This window comes from Procambarus clarkii, chromosome 7, assembly GCF_040958095.1.
Source record: "Procambarus clarkii isolate CNS0578487 chromosome 7, FALCON_Pclarkii_2.0, whole genome shotgun sequence".
NCBI classification, from domain to species: Eukaryota; Metazoa; Arthropoda; class Malacostraca; order Decapoda; family Cambaridae; genus Procambarus; species Procambarus clarkii.
The window spans coordinates 9,021,594-9,045,305 of NC_091156.1; the positions used below are offsets into that span (position 1 = coordinate 9,021,594).

The 23,712-nt window shown below is 44.1% G+C and overlaps 1 protein-coding gene across 1 annotated transcript in view; it reads right to left on the reverse strand.

Moving 5' to 3' along the window:
* Positions 1-794: 794 nt before the first annotated feature.
* The window catches only part of LOC123749234 (pneumococcal serine-rich repeat protein-like), a 69,300-nt gene continuing 46,382 nt past the window's right edge, over positions 795-23,712 (reverse strand). The window contains exons 5-6 of the mRNA XM_069314523.1: positions 3,421-3,484; positions 795-1,084 (exon numbers count right to left, since the gene is read on the reverse strand). Coding sequence (XP_069170624.1) covers positions 795-1,084; positions 3,421-3,484 — 354 coding nt within the window. The remainder of the gene's footprint in view (positions 1,085-3,420; positions 3,485-23,712) is intronic.

Genomic DNA, 23,712 nt, shown 5'->3' on the forward strand with positions numbered 1-23,712 from the left:
TCTATATCGATGCTGTTTTGTTCACTGAGATTATTTATATATATATATATATATATATATATATATATATATATATATATATATATATATATATATATATATATATAGAGGGAGGAACGCACTTCTCAGCCTATATATATATATGTATATATATATATATATATAGAGGGAGGAACGCACTTCTCAGCCTACTATGCAAGGCTCGATTTGCCTAATAAACCTAATATAATATTTGATTTGCCTAATAAACTATATATATATATATATATATATATATATATATATATATATATATATATATATATATATATATATATATATATATATATATATATACATTGTACCTGATGGTAGAGAAACATCAAGTTAAAGGTACATAATAACAAGAGAAACTTATCCATATGAAGTAGATTCTATTTACGAAGCAGACATATATATGACTATCTTTCGCCTGAATAAATCCAGCGATCCAGCGATGAAATCCAGCGATAAATCCAGCTATCTTAAGGCTGTTATGATAAGCTATTCTCAAATAATTATTTACCCAGTTCTTTCCTGAATCTAACCTTATCCAGTGTTTCATGTTGAGTTTTATATTGGTATATTTAACACTTATATTAATAATAACACGTTTACGGGACCGTGTCGTCCGTTTGTGCTCCTCAGTTCTGTAAATTAAGGTGTCTTGACCTCATTTTTTTCTCACAAGGAAGGCTTCTAATTCCTGGGAGGAACTTTGACCTGCTTCTCTCTATATATTCAAATGATTTTTTTTTCATTATACAGTCCGGTGATCATCTAAATTGAGCCGCGGAATCTAAGTGGGCCAAGACGGAGTGGGCCAAGACGGAGCGGGCCAAGACGGAGCGGGCCAAGACGGAGTGGGCCAAGACGGAGCGGGCCAAGACGGAGTGGGCCAAGACGGAGTGGGCCAAGACGGAGTGGGCCAAGACGGAGGAGTGGGCCACGACGGAGTGGGCCACGACGGAGTGGGCCAAGACGGAGTGGGCCACGACGGAGTGGGCCACGACGGAGTGGGCCACGACGGAGTGGGCCACGACGGAGTGGGCCACGACGGAGTGGCCTACGACGACGGAAACATCGTAGTTTCTCTATCTTGTGATGTGTGGTTTGATCGGCACAACAGCTGGGTAAAGCTAAACAACATTTGTTTCTCTTATGTTTATTCATTACTATTTTCTTGCTTACGTTTCTATAAATAAATCCCCGTGTACTATTTGCTTTATATCGTACATTTATGCACACATTTTTATTTTTTGTTAATACTCTAATGTACACTCCAGAGGGTGAAGAACAGAGGGGGGGGGGGGTGGTGAACTTATGGTAGGAAATATTTACACAACCTGTACAGCCTTCGTCAATCATGGCGGCTTTGTTTACATATTGTAAACCGTTTACGAGCTTTGAAACCCTATAAGCTTCTCTCTAACAATAATAACTTTGAGCTTCGAAGCTTCGAAGCTAGAAGAATTAATAAATGTAGAACAAAGTCGCCAGGCTTGAGGAAGGATGAGCAAGTGTACATATACATATGTACATATACATATGTATATATACATATACATATACAGGTGACTATTGACCTTGTTAAGAAAGTCAAAAGTTATCAAATACCGTAGAACCTCCTTATAATTAAGTGTTAAATTGCCATCAGGCATCGAAAGGATACCTGATCGACCAGGCTGTTGTTCATACGTCAGGCTGCTAGCAGTCGCGTTCCAACAGCCTGCTTGACCAGACCATCAACCAAGAGGCCTGCTCGGAGACCGGGCCACGGGGACGTTGATCTCCGAAATTAACGTAAGGTAACTATCCAATACAATATTTAATACGTGGAAAGATCCCACTGCTGTTCTCTTGGGTCTGTCCACGAGATAAAGTGTGGAAGTCAACGTTAAATTCAATTTACTTGGAGAATGGGAACCAACGATAGGTGACTGTCACGTGTCAAGCTCTTTGACTTATCCAAGTTGTGAAAACTGGTCGAATCATTCTATGGACTATTCGCCCACTACTGCTCGTTGGATGGTTAGGGGGGGGGGGTCCACTTCGGCTCACAGGCTGGGTAAAGGGGCTCAATACCATTCAAAGGATGGGGTTGGAGTCCACTAAGACACAGGATGGGGGATGGGGTCCACACAGGATAGGTATGGGAATCTAGTATCGTATCCTGGCCGTGTCAGAGTAGTTAACAGGTGGAATGCATTAGGCAGTGATGTGGTGGAGGCTGACTCCATACACAGTTTTAAATGTAGATATGATAGAGCCCAGTAGGCTCTGGAATCTGTACACCAGTTGATTGACGGAACCAAAGGGCCAGAGCTCATCCCCCGCAAGCACAATTAGGTAAGTACACACACACACACACACACACACACACACACACACACACACACACACACACACACACACACACACACACACACACACACCAAAGGTGCTCCCTAAGCCCCACTAACACAAATATTTGCAATGTGAGCCAGGTTATCAGCGACACACAGAGACAAACTTGCAACCTTTCCCTGCTGTATACTGAATACTTTTTTTTACCAAATCTTGTTAGAGGAGTTTTGAGAGAGGGACAGACAGACAGACAGAGCAGCATCTCAAAATGAACCGAGGGAGGGGGGGGAAAGGGATGTTGAATGGAAGAGGTGGAATGGAATCCTGGAATGTGAATGTACTGGGAATCCTGAAATGTATATTTCAGCATCCTTTCCCACAGTCAGTTCTTCAGCCACACTCTCAGTTTTACCTTCAAAAGTCGCTCTTCATCAGTTCCTAAAAATATACCTTCGTTTCCCGCCAGCTTCGTGTTCTTTCATATTCATATCCACCGACCTATGACAACCCTCTCTCCTGTAGGACAAATTTCTATTGGTCCAGAGCCTCTCCCTGGTGTGTAGGTTATTACTTCCCAGACATTCTAGAGTGGTTGGTATTTTTAGCGTCTGTCTTTAACAGTGGTCTTCGCTGTTTAAATTCATGATTTGATATTGTGAGATTTTTTTCTGCAGCGTTCAGGGAATCTCCTGTAATATATATATATATATATATATATATATATATATATATATATATATATATATATAGCATCATCGAGGCTTTCCTGTGGATTGTTTCCTCACACACCTGACTGGCAGGTGTGTGTGTGTCTGATGTGGGCTTAGGGCATCTCACAACAGTCTGGTGTGTTTTATGAACATAAACACAACACTAACATGTCGAAACAGGAGAGCAACATGTCGAGACTGGAGACCAACATGTCGAAACTCGAGGCCAACATGTCGAAATTCGAGACCAACATGTCGAAACATGAGACCAACATGTCCAAACTCGAGGCCAACATGTCGAAACATGAGACCAACATGTCCAAAGTCGAAACCAACACATACTCACCAGAGACATTACTTACAGCTGATTCTAATCCTACTGCAAGAATCCTCGACGCCTCATGACTTACCTGAAAAATGACAAGAAATCCCACATTAGAAGGACTCTCAGAACTGGAAGCACAATCAAATTATTCAGACCAGTGGGTACCTGTTCAGACCAGTGGGTGCTTGTTCAGACCAGTGGGTGCTTGTTCAGACCAGTGGGTGCTTGTTTAGACCAGTGAGTGCTTGTTTAGACCTGTGGGTGCTTGTTCAGACCTGTGGGTGCTTGTTTTGAACAGTGGGTGCTTGTTCAGACCAGTGGGTGCTGAACGAGCACCCACTGGTCTGAACAAGCACCCACTGGTCTAAACAAGCACCCACTGGTCTGAACAAGCATCCACTGGTCTGAACAAGCATCCACTGGTCTGAACAAGCACCCACTGGTCTGAACAAGCACCCATCGGAGAGCTCATTAAGAACCACTTCCTCTCTCAATCTTAATCAACCATGATTTTTTTTAATATAAGCATAATTTACAATTATATCTCCGTTTTCTATGTTCCAAGAGGACATGCCATTACGGATACCCAGTGAAGTATTTAAATATTTTCTTCATTCTCTTTCCTCTTCTCTTACTACTAGTTCTTCTTGGTTACTCCTTCACGCCTACCTGGCATAACTATGTAACTACCTCCGCCTGTAACTATGGTAACTGCAGATGCGCTGAAGTACAGTAGTTACAGAGGCAGCTAGTAACTATGGTACTATCTAAGATAGACTGCGGGCACACAATACCTTGAGGTTACCTTGAGGTGCTTCCGGGGCTTAGTGTCCCCGCCTCCTGGTTGCTGGACTGATCAACCAGGCTGTTAGACGCGGCTGCTCGCAGCCTGACGTATGAGTCACAGCCTGGTTGATCAGGTATAAATCATTGATCATTGTATGGATCATTGGCGGAATAACGTTAGTGGAATAACGGAATAACTTTATTCTACACCAAACTTGGAGGTGTCCGAATTGCCTTAGATACTTGAAAAAAAAGAGGCATACCGAATACAACCTACGCAAGACTCAAAAATGAGTGTGCAGCTCCGGAATGGAACCGAACCAAGGTCCAAAGACATGCATCAAGGCTCGTTCTCGTAGTTGAAGGGAGAGAGCCAAGAGGAAAGTTGACCTGGCCATCTTGAAGGTAAGACAGAGCAGCGGAAATAACATAAGACATAATATTCTAAGAGGGTAACTGGCCAAGAATAATAATGCTAATAATAATAATACTACTAATAATAATACTAATAATAATAATACTAATAAAAGAAATTACAGCAACAATGTGCAGTGCCCTCTGTCGGGTATTTTTTTCCTCGCATGAAAGGTCTGTGTGTATATGAAGACGTGCTTGGCGCCACGTGTATATGTACTTGGCGCCACGTGTATATGTACTTGGTGCCACGTGTATATGTATTTGGTGCCACGTGTATATGTACTTGGTGCCACGTGTATATGTATTTGGTGCCACGTGTATATGTACTTGGTGCCACGTGTATATGTACTTGGTGCCACGTGTATATGTACCTGGTGCCACGTGTATATGTACTTGGTGCCACGTGAATATGTACCTGGTGCCACGTGTATATGTACTTGGTGCCACGTGTATATGTACTTGGTGCCACGTGTATATGTACCTGGTGCCACGTGTATATGTACTTGGTGCCACGTGTATATGTACTTGGTGCCACGTGTATGTGTACTTGGTGCCACGTGTATGTGGATTTTGTAGTGCTGTTCATTATCACTTAATTTAATCCTCCTTAATACTGACTTTATCCTTCCTGGAACTGGCTGTATCCATCCTGATCCTGACCTTATCCTTCCTGATACAGGAAGGATAAGGATATCGTTTTTGGAGTTCTTTATCTCTCCTGGTCATAACTTCCTCCTTCCAGGACCTGATTATCTTTTACGGTTATTCTTTCTGATTCTGACTTTTCTCGTTCTGGAAACTTTATCCAGCCCCGATATTGACTTTGCCCAGTTCATTGCTAAGTTTATCTCTCGGGATAATTTATCCTTTCTGATCTTGACTTCCTCTTATCTGGTAGTGACTTCAGTCTTTTTCATCCTGACATATCAAGTCCTGGCCCAACTAAACAGCTGGACCTGACCCACAAAAAAAACAGCTGGCCCAAGCTCGAGACAACAGCTGGTCTTGGCGTAAGAAAACAGCAGGTTTTCGACGGAGAAAACAGGTGGTCTAATGCCCAACCACTTGAGCTGGACGATAGAGCGACGGTCTCGCGCCATACAGGTCCCCCCGACCGTCTAAGTGATTGGGCAACATTATTTCCCTCCGCCCTATCCCAAATCCTTATCCTCATAAGCCTTCCAAGTGCTATTTAGTCATAATAGCTTGACGCTTTCTCCTGATAAACACCTTATCTTATATTTTACCTTGGCCAACAAAAAATTAAACAGCTGGTCCTGGGGTTATAAAACAGGTGATCATAGGAAGACCAAAAAAAAACCCAAAAAACCGAAATCCCAAAACAAAAACCCAGCTGTCCCAGATCTCACAACACATTGGTTTTTGGACTCACAACACAAGAGGTTCTAGTCCAAGTGATATATAGACTATAGGGGAGCTAAAGAGTATTATACCCATGATTATTATACTATACTTATTATAGATTATTATTATATTATTATTAAAGAGTATTATACTCCAGTATTAATGGGCCGCGCAGTAACAGGAAGAGACAGGAAGGAAGAGTAACAGGAAGGGACGGAGAGGGAGAGTAACAGGAAGAGACAGGAAGGAAGAGTAACAGGAAGGGACGGAGAGGGAGAGTAACAGGAAGAGACAGGAAGGAAGAGTAACAGGAAGGGACGGAGAGGGAGAGTAACAGGAAGAGACAGGAAGGAAGAGTAACAGGAAGGGACGGAGAGGGAGAGTAACAGGAAGAGACAGGAAGGAAGAGTAACAGGAAGGGACGGAGAGGGAGAGTAACAGGAAGAGACAGGAAGGAAGAGTAACAGGAAGGGACGGAGAGGGAGAGTAACAGGAAGAGACAGGAAGGAAGAGTAACAGGAAGGGACGGAGAGGGAGATGAAAAGAGAATGGTTAAATGGACATATTTCCTGCTAATCAATACTGACAAGGGAGCTGACCGGATGGAGAATCTGAATCGAATGAAACATTATTTGCCGGATGGGTCTTGCCCCGAAGAAGGGCTTGACAGGGAGAACGGGCTTGACGGAGCACGGGCTTGACGGAGCACGGGCTTGACAGGGAGAACGGGCTTGACGGAGCACGGGCTTGACGCAGCACGGGCTTGACAGGGAGAACGGGCTTGACGGAGCACGGGCTTGACGGAGCACGGGCTTGACAGGGAGAACGGGCTTGACGGAGCACGGGCTTGACGGAGCACGGGCTTGACGGAGCACGGGCTTGACGGAGCACGGGCTTGACGGAGCACGGGCTTGACAGGGAGAACGGGCTTGACGGAGCACGGGCTTGACGGAGCACGGGCTTGACGGAGCACGGGCTTGACGGAGAAAGAGCTTGTCAGAAATAGGGGTCGTGGAGATTTGATACTCAATTTAACTAAAGTGTCATTAATGCTAATCACCTTGGAAGAAGCATTGGTCCATTGTACTTAAAAAAAAATTGATACATTTGTCCAAAGTTAATTAAGTACAAGTCGAAAAGTGTTTAAGAAATGTAGTGCTATTGTCCAGAAAATGCTTTTTATAGTTAGCAGTTTGTAAATGGCTGAATTATTACGTAAACTGGCCGCTCTTGAGTCTTTAATTTTCCCAATGAGTTCTTCACCCACCTCCTTTAAAAACTTAAGTGCACATTTACCTCAGGTCTTTTATAGTTTATATATTTTATAGTTTATATATTTATATTATATATTGCCTCGTTATGTGGTCTGTTTATAAGCTTTATTTGTTTCGTTTGTTTGTTTTATCTGTGTTTACATAGAGGAATACAATCTTTGACAAGAAAGAAAATTTTGAAAAAAGAAAATTTTAAAAATTTCAGAAAAACTTACATGTGTTCGCAACGATTATAATGTCGCGTTTTGTAACAATTATATGTAGTTTTGCAATATTATATGTATGTTTTGCAACTATTGCATGCTACTATTTCAGTGATTATACACACCTTTTATATTTATTATATGTATGTTTGTCACAATTATATGCATGTTTTGCAATAATTATATGTACGTTTTGGAGGTTATATATGTACGTTTTCAAAAATTATATGGAAGTTTTGAAAAGATTCTATGCACGAGTTTGTGACCATTTTATCCACATTTTATCCTTTACAACAATCCATGGATAACGTTATATGATTTGTATTGTATTTTTATTAAATAAAGATAAAAAAAGCAATCCATGCAATCCTTTAAACACGTGTTCCAACTATTATATGTAAGTTATACAACGATTTATTTCACAAATGTTGCAGGAAGCGTGCACTTATTTTGTGAGAGCAATGAACAATGTTGTAATAAGATCTACGCAATACGCAAATAAAGATAACCTCTTAATCTGAACCTGTCATGATTGCATTTGCCCTGTTACCTAGCAGTAAAATAGGTACCTGGGTGTTAGTCAGCTGTCACGGGCTGCTTCCTGGGAGTGGAGGCCTGGTTGAGGACCGGGCCGCGGGGACACTAAAAAAAAGCCCCGAAATCATCTCAAGATAACCGCTACGGATGGAATATATACATGATATGAACTGTTGTATCTCTCACAATATCTACCATATACTACTATTTTATCAGTCTACCTTGTGTGTTAATCTACCATGTGTCACTATTTTATTTATATATCATGCGGAAGGATATCAAAAGCCTTCTTCCTGAAGCTCAACGTCACCTTCAACAGGGTCTTCTACGTGGAGAAGAAGATATCAAAGATATCAGTCAAAGCACGGCTGATTAGTCGTGCTTGACGATATCTGACGACATATTGGTCAAGCACGACTTGTCATTTTCTAAAGCCGTGATGTGTGTGTCAATTGGTAATCTGTCGTTCACAGGGACGAATGACATTTGTACTAATCGTGTCAAGCAATATTCCCAACATAACTGACGTTTTAAGCTAATCTGAGAATAGATTGGTGCCCTTTGCTGAAACTTGTATGTCCCCCCACAGAAACCTGCATGTCCCCCACAGAAACTTGTATGTTCCCCACAGAAACTTGTATGTCCCCCACAGAAACTTGTATGTCCCCCACAGAAACTTGTATGTCCCCCCACAGAAACCTGCATGTCCCCCACAGAAACTTGTATGTCCCCCACAGAAACTTGTATGTTCCACAGACTCTCAACCCCCAGAGAGCACTCACAACCTTCGGGGAGCACTCACAACCCCAAGGGAGCACTCACAACCCCCAGGGAGCACTCACAACCCCCAGGGAGTACTCACAACCCCCAGGGAGTACTCACAACCCCCAGGGAGCACTCACAACCCCTAGGGAGCACTCACAACCCCCCAGGGAGCACTCACAACACCCAGGGAGCACTCACAACCCCCAGGGAGCACTCACAACCCCCCAGGGAGCACTCACAACCCCCAGGGAGTACTCACAACCCCCAGGGAGTACTCACAACCCCCAGGGAGCACTCACAACCCCTAGGGAGCACTCACAACCCCCCAGGGAGCACTCACAACACCCAGGGAGCACTCACAACCCCCAGGGAGCACTCACAACCCCCCAGGGAGCACTCACAACCCCCAGGGAGCACTCACAACCCCCAGGGAGCACTCACAACCCCCAGGGAGCACTCACAACCCCCCAGGGAGCACTCACAACCCCCAGGGAGCACTCACAACCCCCCAGGGAGCACTCACAACCCCCAGGGAGCACTCACAACCCCTAGGGAGCACTCACAACCCCCCAGGGAGCACTCACAACCCCCAGGGAGCACTCACAACCCCCAGGGAGCACTCACAACCCCCAGAGAGCACTCACAACACCCAGGGAGCAATCACAACCCCCAGGGAGCACTCACAACACCCAGGGAGCACTCACAACCTATATATATCACTCAGATCCACGTGTATTACACAATCTGGCATAGTTTTGCTTTCAGCAAATCAGTTTCACTGGCACTCGCTCTCTATCCCCCCCCCCGGTCTCTCTCTATCCATCTATCTCTTTCTCTCGCTGTCTATATTTCTCTCTCGCTGTCTATATCCTCCCCCGTCTCGTTATATAGCCTTACCGTCTCTCTCTCTCCCTCCCTCTTCACCTTCGTTATCTAAATGAAACTCGAGCCCCTCTCTCTCTCTCCTCCCTCCCTCTGCCCCCCCTCTCTCTCTCTCCTCCCTCCCTCTGCCCCCTCTCTCTCTCTCCCTCCTCTCTCCCTCTCTTTCTCCTGCAGTTGAATAATTCTTATTGATCGTGTTAAAGCTGACTTGCTGGAGGTGGGAAGGCTGGCCACGAGTGTGTGTTTACCTGACAGTCAGCCAGACTGTAGTGGCTGCTGCCTGGCTGACGTCACTGTGTTGTAGTGGCTGCTGCCTGGCTGACGTCACATGTTGTAGTGGCTGCTGCCTGGCTGACGTCACATGTTGTAGTGGCTGCTGCCTGGCTGACGTCACTTGTAGTGGCTGCTGCCTGGCTGACGTCACTTGTAGTGGCTGCTGCCTGGCTGACGTCACTTGTTGTAGTGGTTGCTGCCTGGCTGACGTCACTTGTAGTGGCTGCTGCCTGGCTGACGTCACTTGTAGTGGCTGCTGCCTGGCTGACGTCACTGTGTTGTAGTGGCTGCTGCCTGGCTGACGTCACATGTTGTAGTGGCAGCTGCCTGGCTGACGTCACATGTTGTAGTGGCAGCTGCCTGGCTGACGTCACATGTTGTAGTGGCAGCTGCCTGGCTGACGTCACATGTTGTAGTGGCTGCTGCTTGGCTGACGTCACATGTAGTGGCTGCTACCTGGCTGACGTCACTTGTAGTGGCTGCTGCCTGGCTGACGTCACTTGTAGTGGCTGCTGCCTGGTTGACGTCACTGTGTTGTAGTGGCTGCTGCCTGACTGACGTTTTACCAAACACACACACACACACACACACACACACACACACACACACACACACACATACACACACACACACACACACACACACACACACACACACACTCCCTGGGGCCTGTGGCTGAGTGGACAGCGCTTGGGCTCGTAATCCTATGGCCCGGGATCGATTCCCGGCGATGGCGGAAACAAATAAGCAGTTTCTTTCACCCCCTGATGCACCTGTTCACCTAGCATTAAATAGGTACCTGGGAGTCAGACAGCTGCTACGGGGATGTGTAGGGCATGTTGAACTCTGGGGATGTGTGTATGTGTGTATGTGTGTGTGTGTGTGTGTGTGTGTGTGTGTGTGTGTGTGTGTGTGTGTGTGTGTGTGTGTGTGTATGTGTGTGTGTGTGTGTGTGTGTGTGTGTGTGTGTGTGTGTGTGTGTGTGTGTGTGTGCGTGTGTGCGCGTGTTAGAGAGAAATATGTGTAGTAGACATAATAGAGAAAAAATAAATTGGTTTGAAAGACGGGGTCGAAGAGCTACTAGCTTGATTCTGCAGATACAAATAGTAAATACAGATAGTAAATACACATTTACACACACATTTCAGAGTAGTCCACAGATTGAATGCATTGTGGTGGAGGCTGACTCCATACACAGTTTCAAAAGTAGATATGAAAGAGCCCAGTAGGCTCAGGAACCTGTACACCAGTTGATTGACAGTTGAGAGGCGGGACCAAAGAGCCAGAGCTCAACCCCCGCAAGCACAACCAGGTGAGTACACAATTAGGTAACTCGCAAAGATCAGAGACTGTATGAAGCCACAGCCACACCTCTGCAGTCTGCAAGAATGATCTAAGAAGCGGCAGCAAGACATCAGCTACCGCCAGTGCAAGGTAATGATGCAGGATGCTGGAAACAAAAGGCCGGGTGGAAAACCCCTTCTAGACGTCAGGAAAAACAATCATACCAGAGGGCCGATTTCTGTCTTAGGAAGACCATATGCAGGCGACGAGTCACAATAACGTGGCTGAAGTATGTTGACCAGACCACACACTAGAAGGTGAAGGGACGACGACGTTTCGGTCCGTCCTGGACCATTCTCAAGTCGATTGTCAATCCCAATCAGAGCATCAGTAGATCGTCAAATGTAAAATATAGCTAGGATGAGTTCACAAGTATGCCCGCAGACTAATCTCCTAGCTGACAGCCATGAGTTACGAAGGATGATTAAAGGCGGTAAACCTCACATCACTAAGGAAGGACAAACAGGCAAGATATGATCACCACATACAAAGTATTCATGGTTTATTAATACGACAGGGATACGTTGACAAAGAAACTGACAGGAACGAGGGAACTTGTGAAATCAGAGTCATTAGGGTCGACTTTGGTCCAGGACGGACCAAAGTGTGTGTGAGTGTGTGTGTGTGTGTGTGTGTGTGTGTGTGTGTGTGTGTGTGTGTGTGTGTGTGTGTGTGTGTGCAGAATTCGCCTCAACACCAGTTTCGCGTGAAGTGACTTTACTGCAAGTCGCACATTGTCTTTTGCCGCTTCGCCGCCAACGTGTGCCGCCACCAGCTGCCGCCCCGTGATGTCACCAGCCAGCCACATACACATGTTACCCCGCATGTGTTGCGTGCTCCCACCACCTGCGTTGCTCGCTCTGTAGCCACGAGCAGCAGTGTGCAACACCCCAGCACATCTGTGATGTCTCACGCAGCTCGCTATCTACAGTGGTGGCGCGAATGGCCGCCACACACGAGTGACAGACACACTCACACACACACACACACACACACACACACACACACACACACACACACACACACACACACACACACACACACATCATTCAGAAACCTAAGTAAGGAGGCATTTAGGGCGCTTTACACTGCCTACGTGAGGCCAGTCTTAGAGTATGCCGCCTCATCATGGAGTCCCCATCTGAAGAAGCATATAATGAAACTGGAAAAGGTTCAGAGGTTTGCAACGAGACTCGTCTCAGAGCTACGAGGGATGGGGTATGAGGAGCGCCTGAGGGAACTGTGCCTTACGACACTAGAAAGAAGAAGGGAGAGGGGGGACATGATAGGAACGTATAAGATACTCAGAGGGATTGACAGAGTGGACATAGACGAAATGTTCACACGGAATAGTAACAGAACGAGAGGACATGGATGGAAGCTTGAAACTCAGATGAGTCACAGAGATGTTAGGAAGTTTTCTTTTAGCGTGAGAGTAGTGGGGAAATGGAATGCACTTCAGGAACAGGTTGTGGAAGCAAATACTATTCATAATTTTAAAACCAGGTATGATAGGGAAATGGGACAGGAGTCATTGCTGTAAACAACCGATGCTCGAAAGGCGGGATCCAAGAGTCAATGCTCGATCCTGCAGACACAACTAGGTGAGTACAACTAGGTGAGTACACACACATCTGGAATCTGTGAATCTGTACACCAGTTGATTGACGGTTGAGAGGCGGGACCAAAGAGCCAAAGCTCAACCCCCGCAAGCACAATTAGGTGAGTACAATTAGGTGAGTACACACACACACACACACACACACACACACACACACACACAACGAGGGGACATGGGTGGAAACTGGAAACTCAGATGAGTCACAGAGATGTTAGGAAGTTTTCTTTTAGCGTGAGAGTAGTAGAAAAATGGAATGCACTTGGGGAACAGGTTGTGGAAGCAAATACTATTCATACTTTTAAAACTAGGTATGATAGGGAAATGGGACAGGAGTCATTGCTGTAAACAACCGATAGCTAGAAAGGCGGGATCCAAGAGTCAATGCTCGATCCTGCAAGCACATATAGGTGAGTACATATAGGTGAGTACACACACACACACACACACACACACACACACACCGTCCACACTACCATACACAAGCCATCAGAGAAGCTGTAGCAGTCTTGTAAAGCCAGTGGCACCCAAGGCCGGAGGATTAAGGACCTGCCAAAGCGGTTCGGGCAGGTTCTTAATCCTCAATTCTCCCGGAATACCACCCGCCAAATCGTTTAATTAACAACCAGGTTCCCATTTACTACTGGGTGAATATAGGCGTATTGGTGCCTAGTCAATCCTCCCCAGCCAGGCTACGAACCCACACCAAATCGCGCGTGACGAGTGTAATACCACTGCGCCAAGGGGTCTGCAACTTATTAGTCTCTCAACATGGGGAGCTGTGAGTGATCTGGCAGGTATTCTCGCCCATTCAACACCCGCAACAAGTGACGGCCGAGGTAACATAGATCACGTCACTCGCCTGTGTTAGTAAGGTGTTGAATGTGTTGAGCGTTGCTCGTTAGCAACTAGCAAATGTGATTATATATGCAACACATTAACCTATTTCACCTGCTAGGTTATGCTATCGTTCCCACAGGAAGATCTTGAGGTTATCTTGAGGTTATCTTGAGATGATTTCGGGGCTTTAGTTTAGTTTAGTTTAGTAACATGTGTATGTGGATGGATCGTTGTGTGATAGTTTGTGTGTGATCATTACATATGTGTAATGATCACACATATGAGAGAGAGAAAGAGAGACTGACAGAGACAGACACAGAGAAAGCTGTTTATTGGCTGTGGTTTTAGAGAGAAAAAAGAGTCTGAACCAATCACAAGGGACCAGGTTGGCCTCTTGAGGTGTGATTGGCTCCGATGGACAAAGTGTCCACCTTTACCTCTTAGCTGAAGACACTTTGGAAAGTGTCACGGACATCGGGGGTATAAAGGGTGAGGCTTGCTGGCTGGTTATTCAGGTGACGGGTGTTACAAGCTCCTTTAACGGGATGCCAACAATAATAGACTAGTTGGTCAGACGCAGTCACAGTGGAAGGTCCATATATACAAGAAGCTCAACACCTTTCTCTCTCTCTCTCTCTCTCTCTCTCTCTCTCTCTCTCTCTCTCTCTCTCTCTCTCTCTCTCCCACACATCTTCTTTTTATTTTCTATACGTTCTCCCTCCATTCCTTCATGGAAAGTGTCATGAAATCAGTCAATAAATCAATCAAATATGTCATCAATCTCTCTCTCTCTCTCTCTCTCTCTCTCTCTCTCTCTCTCTCTCTCTCTCTCTCTCTCTCTCTCTTTCTCTCTCTCTCTTTCTCTCTCTCTCTCTCTCTCTCTCTCTCTCTCTCTCTCTCTCTCTCTCTCTCTCTCTCTCTCTCTAATATATATATATATATATATATATATATATATATATATATATATATATATATATATATATATATATATATACATATATATATATATATATATATATAATATAAATATTACACATAAATACACACCCCCACCGTTCCCAGTGAGGGTGTGTAATCAATGCTCTTTGATATCGGACAGTCTGCCCTGAAATAGACACCAGGTAACTCTATCCCCAATCATCCTAGTATTGCCCTTCCATTCACTCTACCCTTCCCACACACACACACCCACGCATGCACACGCGTGCGCTCTCGCCAACTGAGATAAGGGAGATTTCCGAGCGCTAAATACAACCTACATACAACATACAACACCACTTGTGAGGCGATGAGTCACAATAACGTGGCTAAAGTATGTTAACCAGATCACACACTAGAAGGTGAAGGGATGACGACGTTTCGGTCCGTCCTGGACCATTCTCAATCGACTTGAGAATGGTCCAGGACGGACCGAAACGTCGTCGTCCCTTCACCTTCTAGTGTGTGGTCTGGTCAACACCACTTGTGAGTATGTAGTCTTGAGGCAAAGTGAAATTCACACCAGTTGCTTCATCTATTATCATTTTATTATGGTTCCATGACCCATAGAACTGTACGTCTGTCTATGGGTCATCCAGTAAGGTTAGCAGACTTCTACATGTTACCACTGCTAGGCTTAGGCTCGGATACAAGTACCTCTGGGAGTTTGTGACATCTGCTGATGTAGATTTGACTAAATGTAAACTCTGTCAGCAGAACTATTCGCATACTTTTCGTCATTATATAATGGAATGTGAAAAAACGCGGAATTCAGAGATAACTCCATCAATGGAGTCCAAGAAATGTATAAGTGCTTCATGCATTATATATATATATATATATATATATATATATATATATATATATATATATGTGGGGACCCAAAGCCTCGGAGAAGAAAATAAAAAGAAAAAGAAGAAAAAAAGAGAAAGAAAAAAAGAAGAAAGTAAAAAGTATATATATATATATATATATATATATATATATATATATATATATATATATATATATATATATATATATATATATATATAACATTAACAATTGTTTAACTAGCTTCAAAAAAGATTGTCACGTGCTTAGCTAAACGAGCTCTGGGGTTCAGTTTGCTGAACCCATTATATGCCTCTGTAACCCTTCCCACCACCGCCCACGGGATGGGTATAGAGGTGCATGGTAAAGAAAAAAATTGAATAGACATAGAACCCTCCACCTGAAGACAACCAACTATAAAACGAAACAAAGATAATTCAACAAGACACATTTATGAGTAGACTCGAGCTATGAGGAACGACAGAGCTGCGCCTCATTGTACAGGAGATATGGAACAAAATTCACAGTGAGGGAACAGCAGAATGAGTGGGAAGTAGATGAGAAATTTAGATACAAAAGCGTCATAAGTTAGGAAAGAATCTCTTTAAAATGTTAGACAAGTAAATCAATGGAATTAATTGGGCAAACAAGTTATTGAGAGATGACTCAATAAACAGTTTGAAATGTAGATGTAATAAAGGATAGGACAGCATCTGCCCAACTACCCCATAACAATCTCCCAGACTGTTCTCCCAATCATCACCAGGTAATGTTCTTCCAATCATCACCAGGTAATGTTCTCCCAATCACCACCAGGTAATGTTCTTCCAATCATCACCAGGTAATGTTCTTCCAATCACCACCAGGTAATGTTCTCCCAATCACCACCAGGTAATGTTCTCCCAAACATCACCAGGTAATGTTCTCCCAATCACCACCAGGTAATGTTCTTCCAATCATCACCAGGTAATGTTCTTCCAATCATCACCAGGTAATGTTCTCCCAATCACCACCAGGTAATGTTCTTCCAATCACCACCAGGTAATGTTCTTCCAATCACCACCAGGTAATGTTCTCCCAATCACCATCAGGTAAAAAAAAAAAAGATGCAGCAGTTTTAACTAATCAGAAGCATCAGAACCTGGGCAACCCCCATATTTACCTGATTTACCTGAGGGCCACTAACCCTAGTGGCCTCGACGGGGACAGGAATCCGGCGGTTTGTCGCGTAACAGATATATATATATATATATATATATATATATATATATATATATATATATATATATATATATATATATATATATATATATATACTGATTAGTCCCAGGAAGCGTCAATATTGAGGACATTTAATTCCTCTCTAAATCACCGCAGTCTTTACGTAGAAACTCCATTCCCTTCCCTCCGTCCCATCCCAAATCCTTATCCTGACCCCCCTTCCCAGTGCTATATAGTCGTAATGGCTTGGCGCTTCCCCCCCCCCTGATAATTCACCTTCCCCCCTCGATAGTATCACCAATGTAATGTGTTCAGTAAGAGGCCAGGTATTGTATCATACATTAAGAAGTAGTCACACTACACTACACAACATCATCACTACACTACACAACATCATCACTACACTACACTACACTACATCATTTGTTCATTAGTCACACTGTAAAATCTGTCCTGTCAACTCCTAGAAGGTATATATATATATATATATATATATATATATATATATATATATATATATATATATATATATATATATATATATATATATATATGGCACAACTCTCCTAAACACGAGAGTTAAGTATACAACTTTAGAACACTTTCCCACCAGGAGACTCGAACCCTAGCCAGCACAGAAGCCTTCCAGCAACTGGCATAACAGGTACGCCTTAACCCTCTCCACCACCGCTCAGACCCTTAAAAGAGATGGTAATTTCGGAGTATTTAAATACTCCGTGTTGATCTTTGGGGTATTTAAATACTCCGAAATTACCATCTCTTTTAAGGGTCTGAGCGGTGGTGGAGAGGGTTAAGGCGTACCTGTTATGCCAGTTGCTGGAAGGCTTCTGTGCTGGCTAGGGTTCGAGTCTCCTGGTGGGAAAGTGTTCTAAAGTTGTATATATATATATATATATATATATATATATATATATATATATATATATAAATTTGGTAACACAGTGCCATTATAGCAATACTGGATAATGAAAAAAATAATAATATGGTTATTGTAAAAAAAAAAAAATAATCCCTTCAAAGGAAGGTTGACAGTATGCGCGAGGCTCATTAAACAAACATCTGTGGCAAAATTAGCCTCTGAGCCACACATTATACTTTAATAGTGACATAAAATGATGTAAATTAAACGCAGGTCATCATGAATAAAAAAAATAATACATCCATGTATACAATTAATATCGAAAAGCACCGATATCAAAAAATATATAATTTACTTGAAAAATTATTACAATCTCATTTAGTTCTTTTTCCGAAATAATTATAACTTACAATGTTAATCAGATATATAGAATTTGTACAAAAATATGCTATAGGCACGATTATATACTTGGGCAGTAGGCGTTCCTATAAGCATATTTGGTTAAATATGATCGTATTGCTGATATTGATCTTAGAATATAATTTTTCTATGCTTCTATTTTTCTTAACATAACCAGCTAGGGTTCTTGCTTCTACTGTCTCTGTGTTGGTTCGGGGTCTTGAAGTGGGTAGAATGTAATTATGTGTTAATTGGCTGTTGATTGCTGGTGTTGACTTTTTGATGTGTAGTGCCTCACTGATGTCGAGTCTCCTGCTGTCGTTGTATCTGTGGGTAATTTGTGTGTTGCTTGTTAAAATGTCTCTGGTGATGGTCTAGATGCGTGAGGAAATTATATGCTCCTTGATGGAGCCCTGCTGCTTGTGCATTGTTAATCGCCTTGAGAGAGACATTGTTGTCTTGCCTATATACTGAGATCTTTTGGGCTTACAGTCCCCCAAGTGGGCATGTGAAGGCATGTATATCTTGAATATAACGTCATATATAACGTCTCAAATAATCCAAGTTCCTCCTCCAGACTCCAGATGACTTATTGCTAAAGTCCAGGACCAGGAAGCGAGTCACTGGGAGTGACAGATATATTGACCACTGTCACAGAGGCTGGATAATTCTTGTCACTCATCAAAAACACACCTTAAGACTTTCTGTTAGTCTTGCACTTGAAACTGTCTTATAATCGACCAGTTTAGCATAAAAATGAGAACGCTGATGCTTCTGCAATCAACGGAGACCGTCGCCCCATCAAAACTTTGGTCTGGTCCAGCTGTCGGGTCTTCACAGAGGCCTCGTCCCCCCTTGTAGAGCACAGAGGTCTAGTGTATAGGTCTCCCAGAGCACAGAGGTGTAGTACAGAGGTCTCCCAGAGCACAAAGGTCTAGTGCAGAGGTCTCCCAGAGCACAAAGGTCTAGTACAGAGGTCTCCCAGAGCACAGAGGTCTCTCAGAGCACAGAGGTCTAGTGCACAGGTCTCCCAGAGCACAAAGGTCTAGTACAGAGGTCTCCCAGAGCACAGAGGTCTCTCAGAGCACAGAGGTCTAGTGCAGAGGTCTCCCAGAGCACAGAGGTCTAGTGCAGAGGTCTCCCAGAGCACAGAGGTCTCTCAGAGCACAGAGGTCTAGTGCAGAGGTCTCCCAGAGCACAAAGGTCTAGTGCAGAGGTCTCCCAGAGCACAGTGGTCTAGTGACCACACACACTGTGACGTTAAACAATCATGTGACAATCAACAGTCCAATCATGCGTGGCTTGGTCTGGTACATAACGAAGGAAGGGAATTCTCAGGGAGTGCTAGGCCAGTATGTCTATATAGCACACAATTTCATCTTCAATTGGTTCCTCTAGGTCACGTGACCTATCAAACGTCGTCGACGTTATATGACGTCAAAGCTCTATAAGGTGATAGCTTGTATGAACAAAATAATGCATAAAACATCAGATAAAATCTTATAATGAACGCTGATGATATACGTTTATACATACTAGTATACATAGAATATACCCAGATAGTCCCTCTTGGTAATTATGCTCATATAGTCGGCCTATACATACACGCCCTCTGGACTCGCACGCACGCGCGCGCGCGCACACACACACACACACACACACACACACACACACACACACACACACACACACACACACACACACACACACACACACGGACAGTTTAGAGGCGGGACCAAAGAGCCAAAGCTCAATCCTCGCAAGCACAAATACGTGAGTACAAATAGGTGAGTACACACACACACACACACACACACACACACACACACACACACACACACACACACACACACACACACACACACACACAAACACACACACTCACCTGAGCAGACAGTGCGCAGGACTCGTAATTCTGTGGCCCGGGTTCGATTCCCGGGCCAGGCAGAAACAAATGGGCAGTTCCTTTCACCCTCTGATGCCCCTTGTTACCTAGCAGTAAATAGGTACCTGGAAGTTAGCCAGCTGCTACGGGCTGCTTCCTAGGGATGTGTGAGCGTGTATGTTAGAGAGAAATTTATGTAGTGGACACAATAGACGACAAACAGACTGGTTAGAAAGGCGGGGTCCAAGAGCTAACAGCTCGATTCTGCAGGCACAAATAGTAAAGACACAGATAGACTGTGTCCCCCATCCCCCCCCCTTCCTCACAGTACACACAAATCCTCTTTACTTATATTGGCACAAACTTTAACTCTCTCAATAATGTCTCTGGCACGAAGCCGTATCTCTTCTTTTCTTTTCTCTTCTCCCACTTCCCGCTTTCATCCTTGAGTCCTTCCCGTTCTTTTCTTCCTTATTCTTGTTTTAATTTTCTTACTCCCATAGCTCCTCACTAATTTTTTATCCATATCTTCATTTGTTCATATAGTGGATCTCTGAAGTGATCATCTATCTACATCTATGAAAGATAATGTCTATCTGTCCATGGTTGGTGGGTAGACGCATAAGGCCCGACAGCCTCGCCCAACTTTTAGGGATGACACTGGGCTGGTGTGTGAGTGTCATAGGCCACTCGTCGACCCAACACGTTTCCCGGAAGACCTTATAAGAAACATCATCTCCTGGATTTCCCCCAATCTCATGAAGTCTGAGATTGGGAGTAAGTTTTCGTTAATTTTTTTAAGCCGTTTTTCCGCTATGTCAGAGAGAGGGGAAAGAGGAAAGGAGAGGGAGGGGAGAGAAGAGAAGAGATAGAGGAAGAGGAGAGATTGGGAAAGACGAGAGGGGGGGAAAAGAGACCCGGGAACATCCGGGTACCCTATCTAGTATTTTCACAAATCTTGTTCTTAATAGGTGTGGGAATCTAGTAATAAATGTTATATGAAAGAGAGAGAGAGAGAGAGAGAGAGAGAGAGAGAGAGAGAGAGAGAGAGAGAGAGAGAGAGAGAGAGAGAGAGAGAGAGAGGCGGACGCGACTCTGGGTTATGCCTCCATGCTCCAAGTTGGCACCAGACACCGGGAAGGCTGGCACAGTGCCAGAGGGTGTTGGCTAGTACCACAACTGCCCCCTCCCCCACCCACTACTCCCCCTCCCCCCCCACTACTCCCCCTCCTCCCACCCCCCCCACTACCCCCCCCCCCCTCTCCCCACCCCATTCTCTCACACACATTAATATCCCTCTTTCCTGACCCCTTCTCCTGCCGTCTGTCACACGTTCCTCCCTTCATCTCTTCTCTCCCTCATTCCCCCTCACAACCCCTCACTCCCCTCCCTCATTCATGATGTCTCCACCTCATAAAGGCTACTTTTCTCACAACATCTCCCCCCTCCATCTCCCTCAGCCTTTAATCTCGCCGCAAAGTCTGGTGCACAAGTCTGAAAACCAAAGATGCCACAGCTAGGAGTCGCACAAGGTTTCGGTGTCGCACTATGCAGCATAATGGACAACACAGACGCCTAGATCAGGATCGACAATCACATGGGAGACAGAACAGTGCACTGAGACATGGAGTGCCTCAGCTGACCTGTCAACCCGCTCCCCACAACATGGAGAATACATCACATATACACCCAAAACATGGAGAATACATCAGATGAATGGATAATACATATGACACCCACCCAATGGAGAATACATCACATATACACCCACAATATGAAGAATACATCACATATGCACCCACAATATGAAGAATACATCACATATGCACCCACAACATGGAGAATACATCACATATAGACCCACAACATGGAGAATACATTACATATACACACACAACATGAAGAATACATCACATATGCACCCACAACATGGAGAATACATCACATATACACCCACAACATAGAGAATACATCACATATAGACCCACAACATGGAGAATACATTACATATACACACACAACATGGAGAATACATCACATATGCACCCACAACATGGAGAATACATCACATATACACCCACAACATGGAGAATACATCACATATCCACCCACAACATGGAGAATACATCACATATCCACCCACAACATGGAGAATACATCACATATACACCCACAACATGGAGAATACATCACATATCCACCCACAACATGGAGAATACATCACATATCCACCCACAACATGGAGAATACATCACATATCCACCCACAACATGGAGAATACATCACATATCCACCCACAACATATCTTACATAACCCGACACCTACGAGAACCAAGCACGTTACTAACCAACAAAATCAAAGCAACAAAAGAACTAATAACTAACCTCTAAAAACCTCCAAAGGTAAACCAACCAACGAGCACAACCTCCAAATAATAAACGTTGCTAAAATAAACCCAGAACCCATAACCCCTTTGTTGACCAGACTACACACACTAGAAAGTAAAGGGACGACGACGACGTTTCGGTTCGTCCGAAACGGCAGAGAGACATACTAGTGGACACACGCAAGAGGATTCACACACGTGCTCACTAATTGATTGAAAGTTGAAAGGCTCGACCCAAGAGTTGAAATTCAAATTTCTTAAGTACGATTCAGGGCGTGAGAGGGGGGGGGGGGGTAAGTAAGTCTATAATAACATAATAAGAAAATGCTAGGTGAATAACCCCCCTGACATCAAGACATATATATATATATATATATATATATATATATATATATATATATATATATATATATATATATATATATATATATATCCATATATATATATATATATCCATATATATATATATATATATATATATATATATATCCAAACGACGGCAAACAGGCCAAATGGGATAGTCCCATAGTGGAGAACATCGCCAAAGCATTGCTGAAGGCAGCTTCTGGGAAGGACAGAGCGCGTCTCTTATCTGTGCAAGCCCCCCATACCATTATTTAAGAGGGAGGGGTAGAGGGGGGGGGGTGAGGGACAGCAGGCGTTAAGAGTGATTGTACTCATAATCATTATAAACCTCCTCTATCTCTTTATCATGTATTTATTTCATTCCTCCTCATTTCTTATTTAATCCAACTCCAGAATCTAGTTCATACTTTACTCCTTCCTCGTGTCTTTCTTTCTCCCTATGTCACTTTCAATCATTCTTCTCTCTCTCTCTCTCTCTCTCTCTCTCTCTCTCTCTCTCTCTCTCTCTCTCTCTCTCTCCCTTCATCCCCTGCCCATGGACCTGAGCCAGAAGAGGGTGAGGAGTGCCAACTCATAAAGAGCATTAGGCACTCTACATCAGCGTTAATCAAATGACGAGTTAAGTGAGTTCCTTTCATTGTTTACTTGGTGGGAAGTGCCCCAGACAGTGCCCAGGGGGGGGGGAGGCAGGGGTAGGGGAGGCAGGGGTAGGGGAGGCAGAGAGGTTGGGGGAGGAGGGGAAGGAAGAGTAGGGGAAGTAGAGAGGTTGGGGAGGAGGCGAGGAGAATGATGTAGGATGTAAGAGGGAGTAGGGAAAGAAAGGAGAAAAAAAGAGGGCCAGATAGAGAGAGAGAGAGAGAGAGAGAGAGAGAGAGAGAGAGAGAGAGAGAGAGAGAGAGAGAGAGAGAGAGAGAGAGAGAGAGAGAGAGAGAGAGAGAGAGAAAGAGAGAGAGAGAGAGAGAGAGAGAAGCAGGAAAAGAGTGCCGTGGGAAAGAGGAGAAAGGATACGGTGTCAGAATACAGTCATCGTGGGAAAGAAGATGGAAGAGGAGGGGGGGGGGTGAGGGACATGAAGCA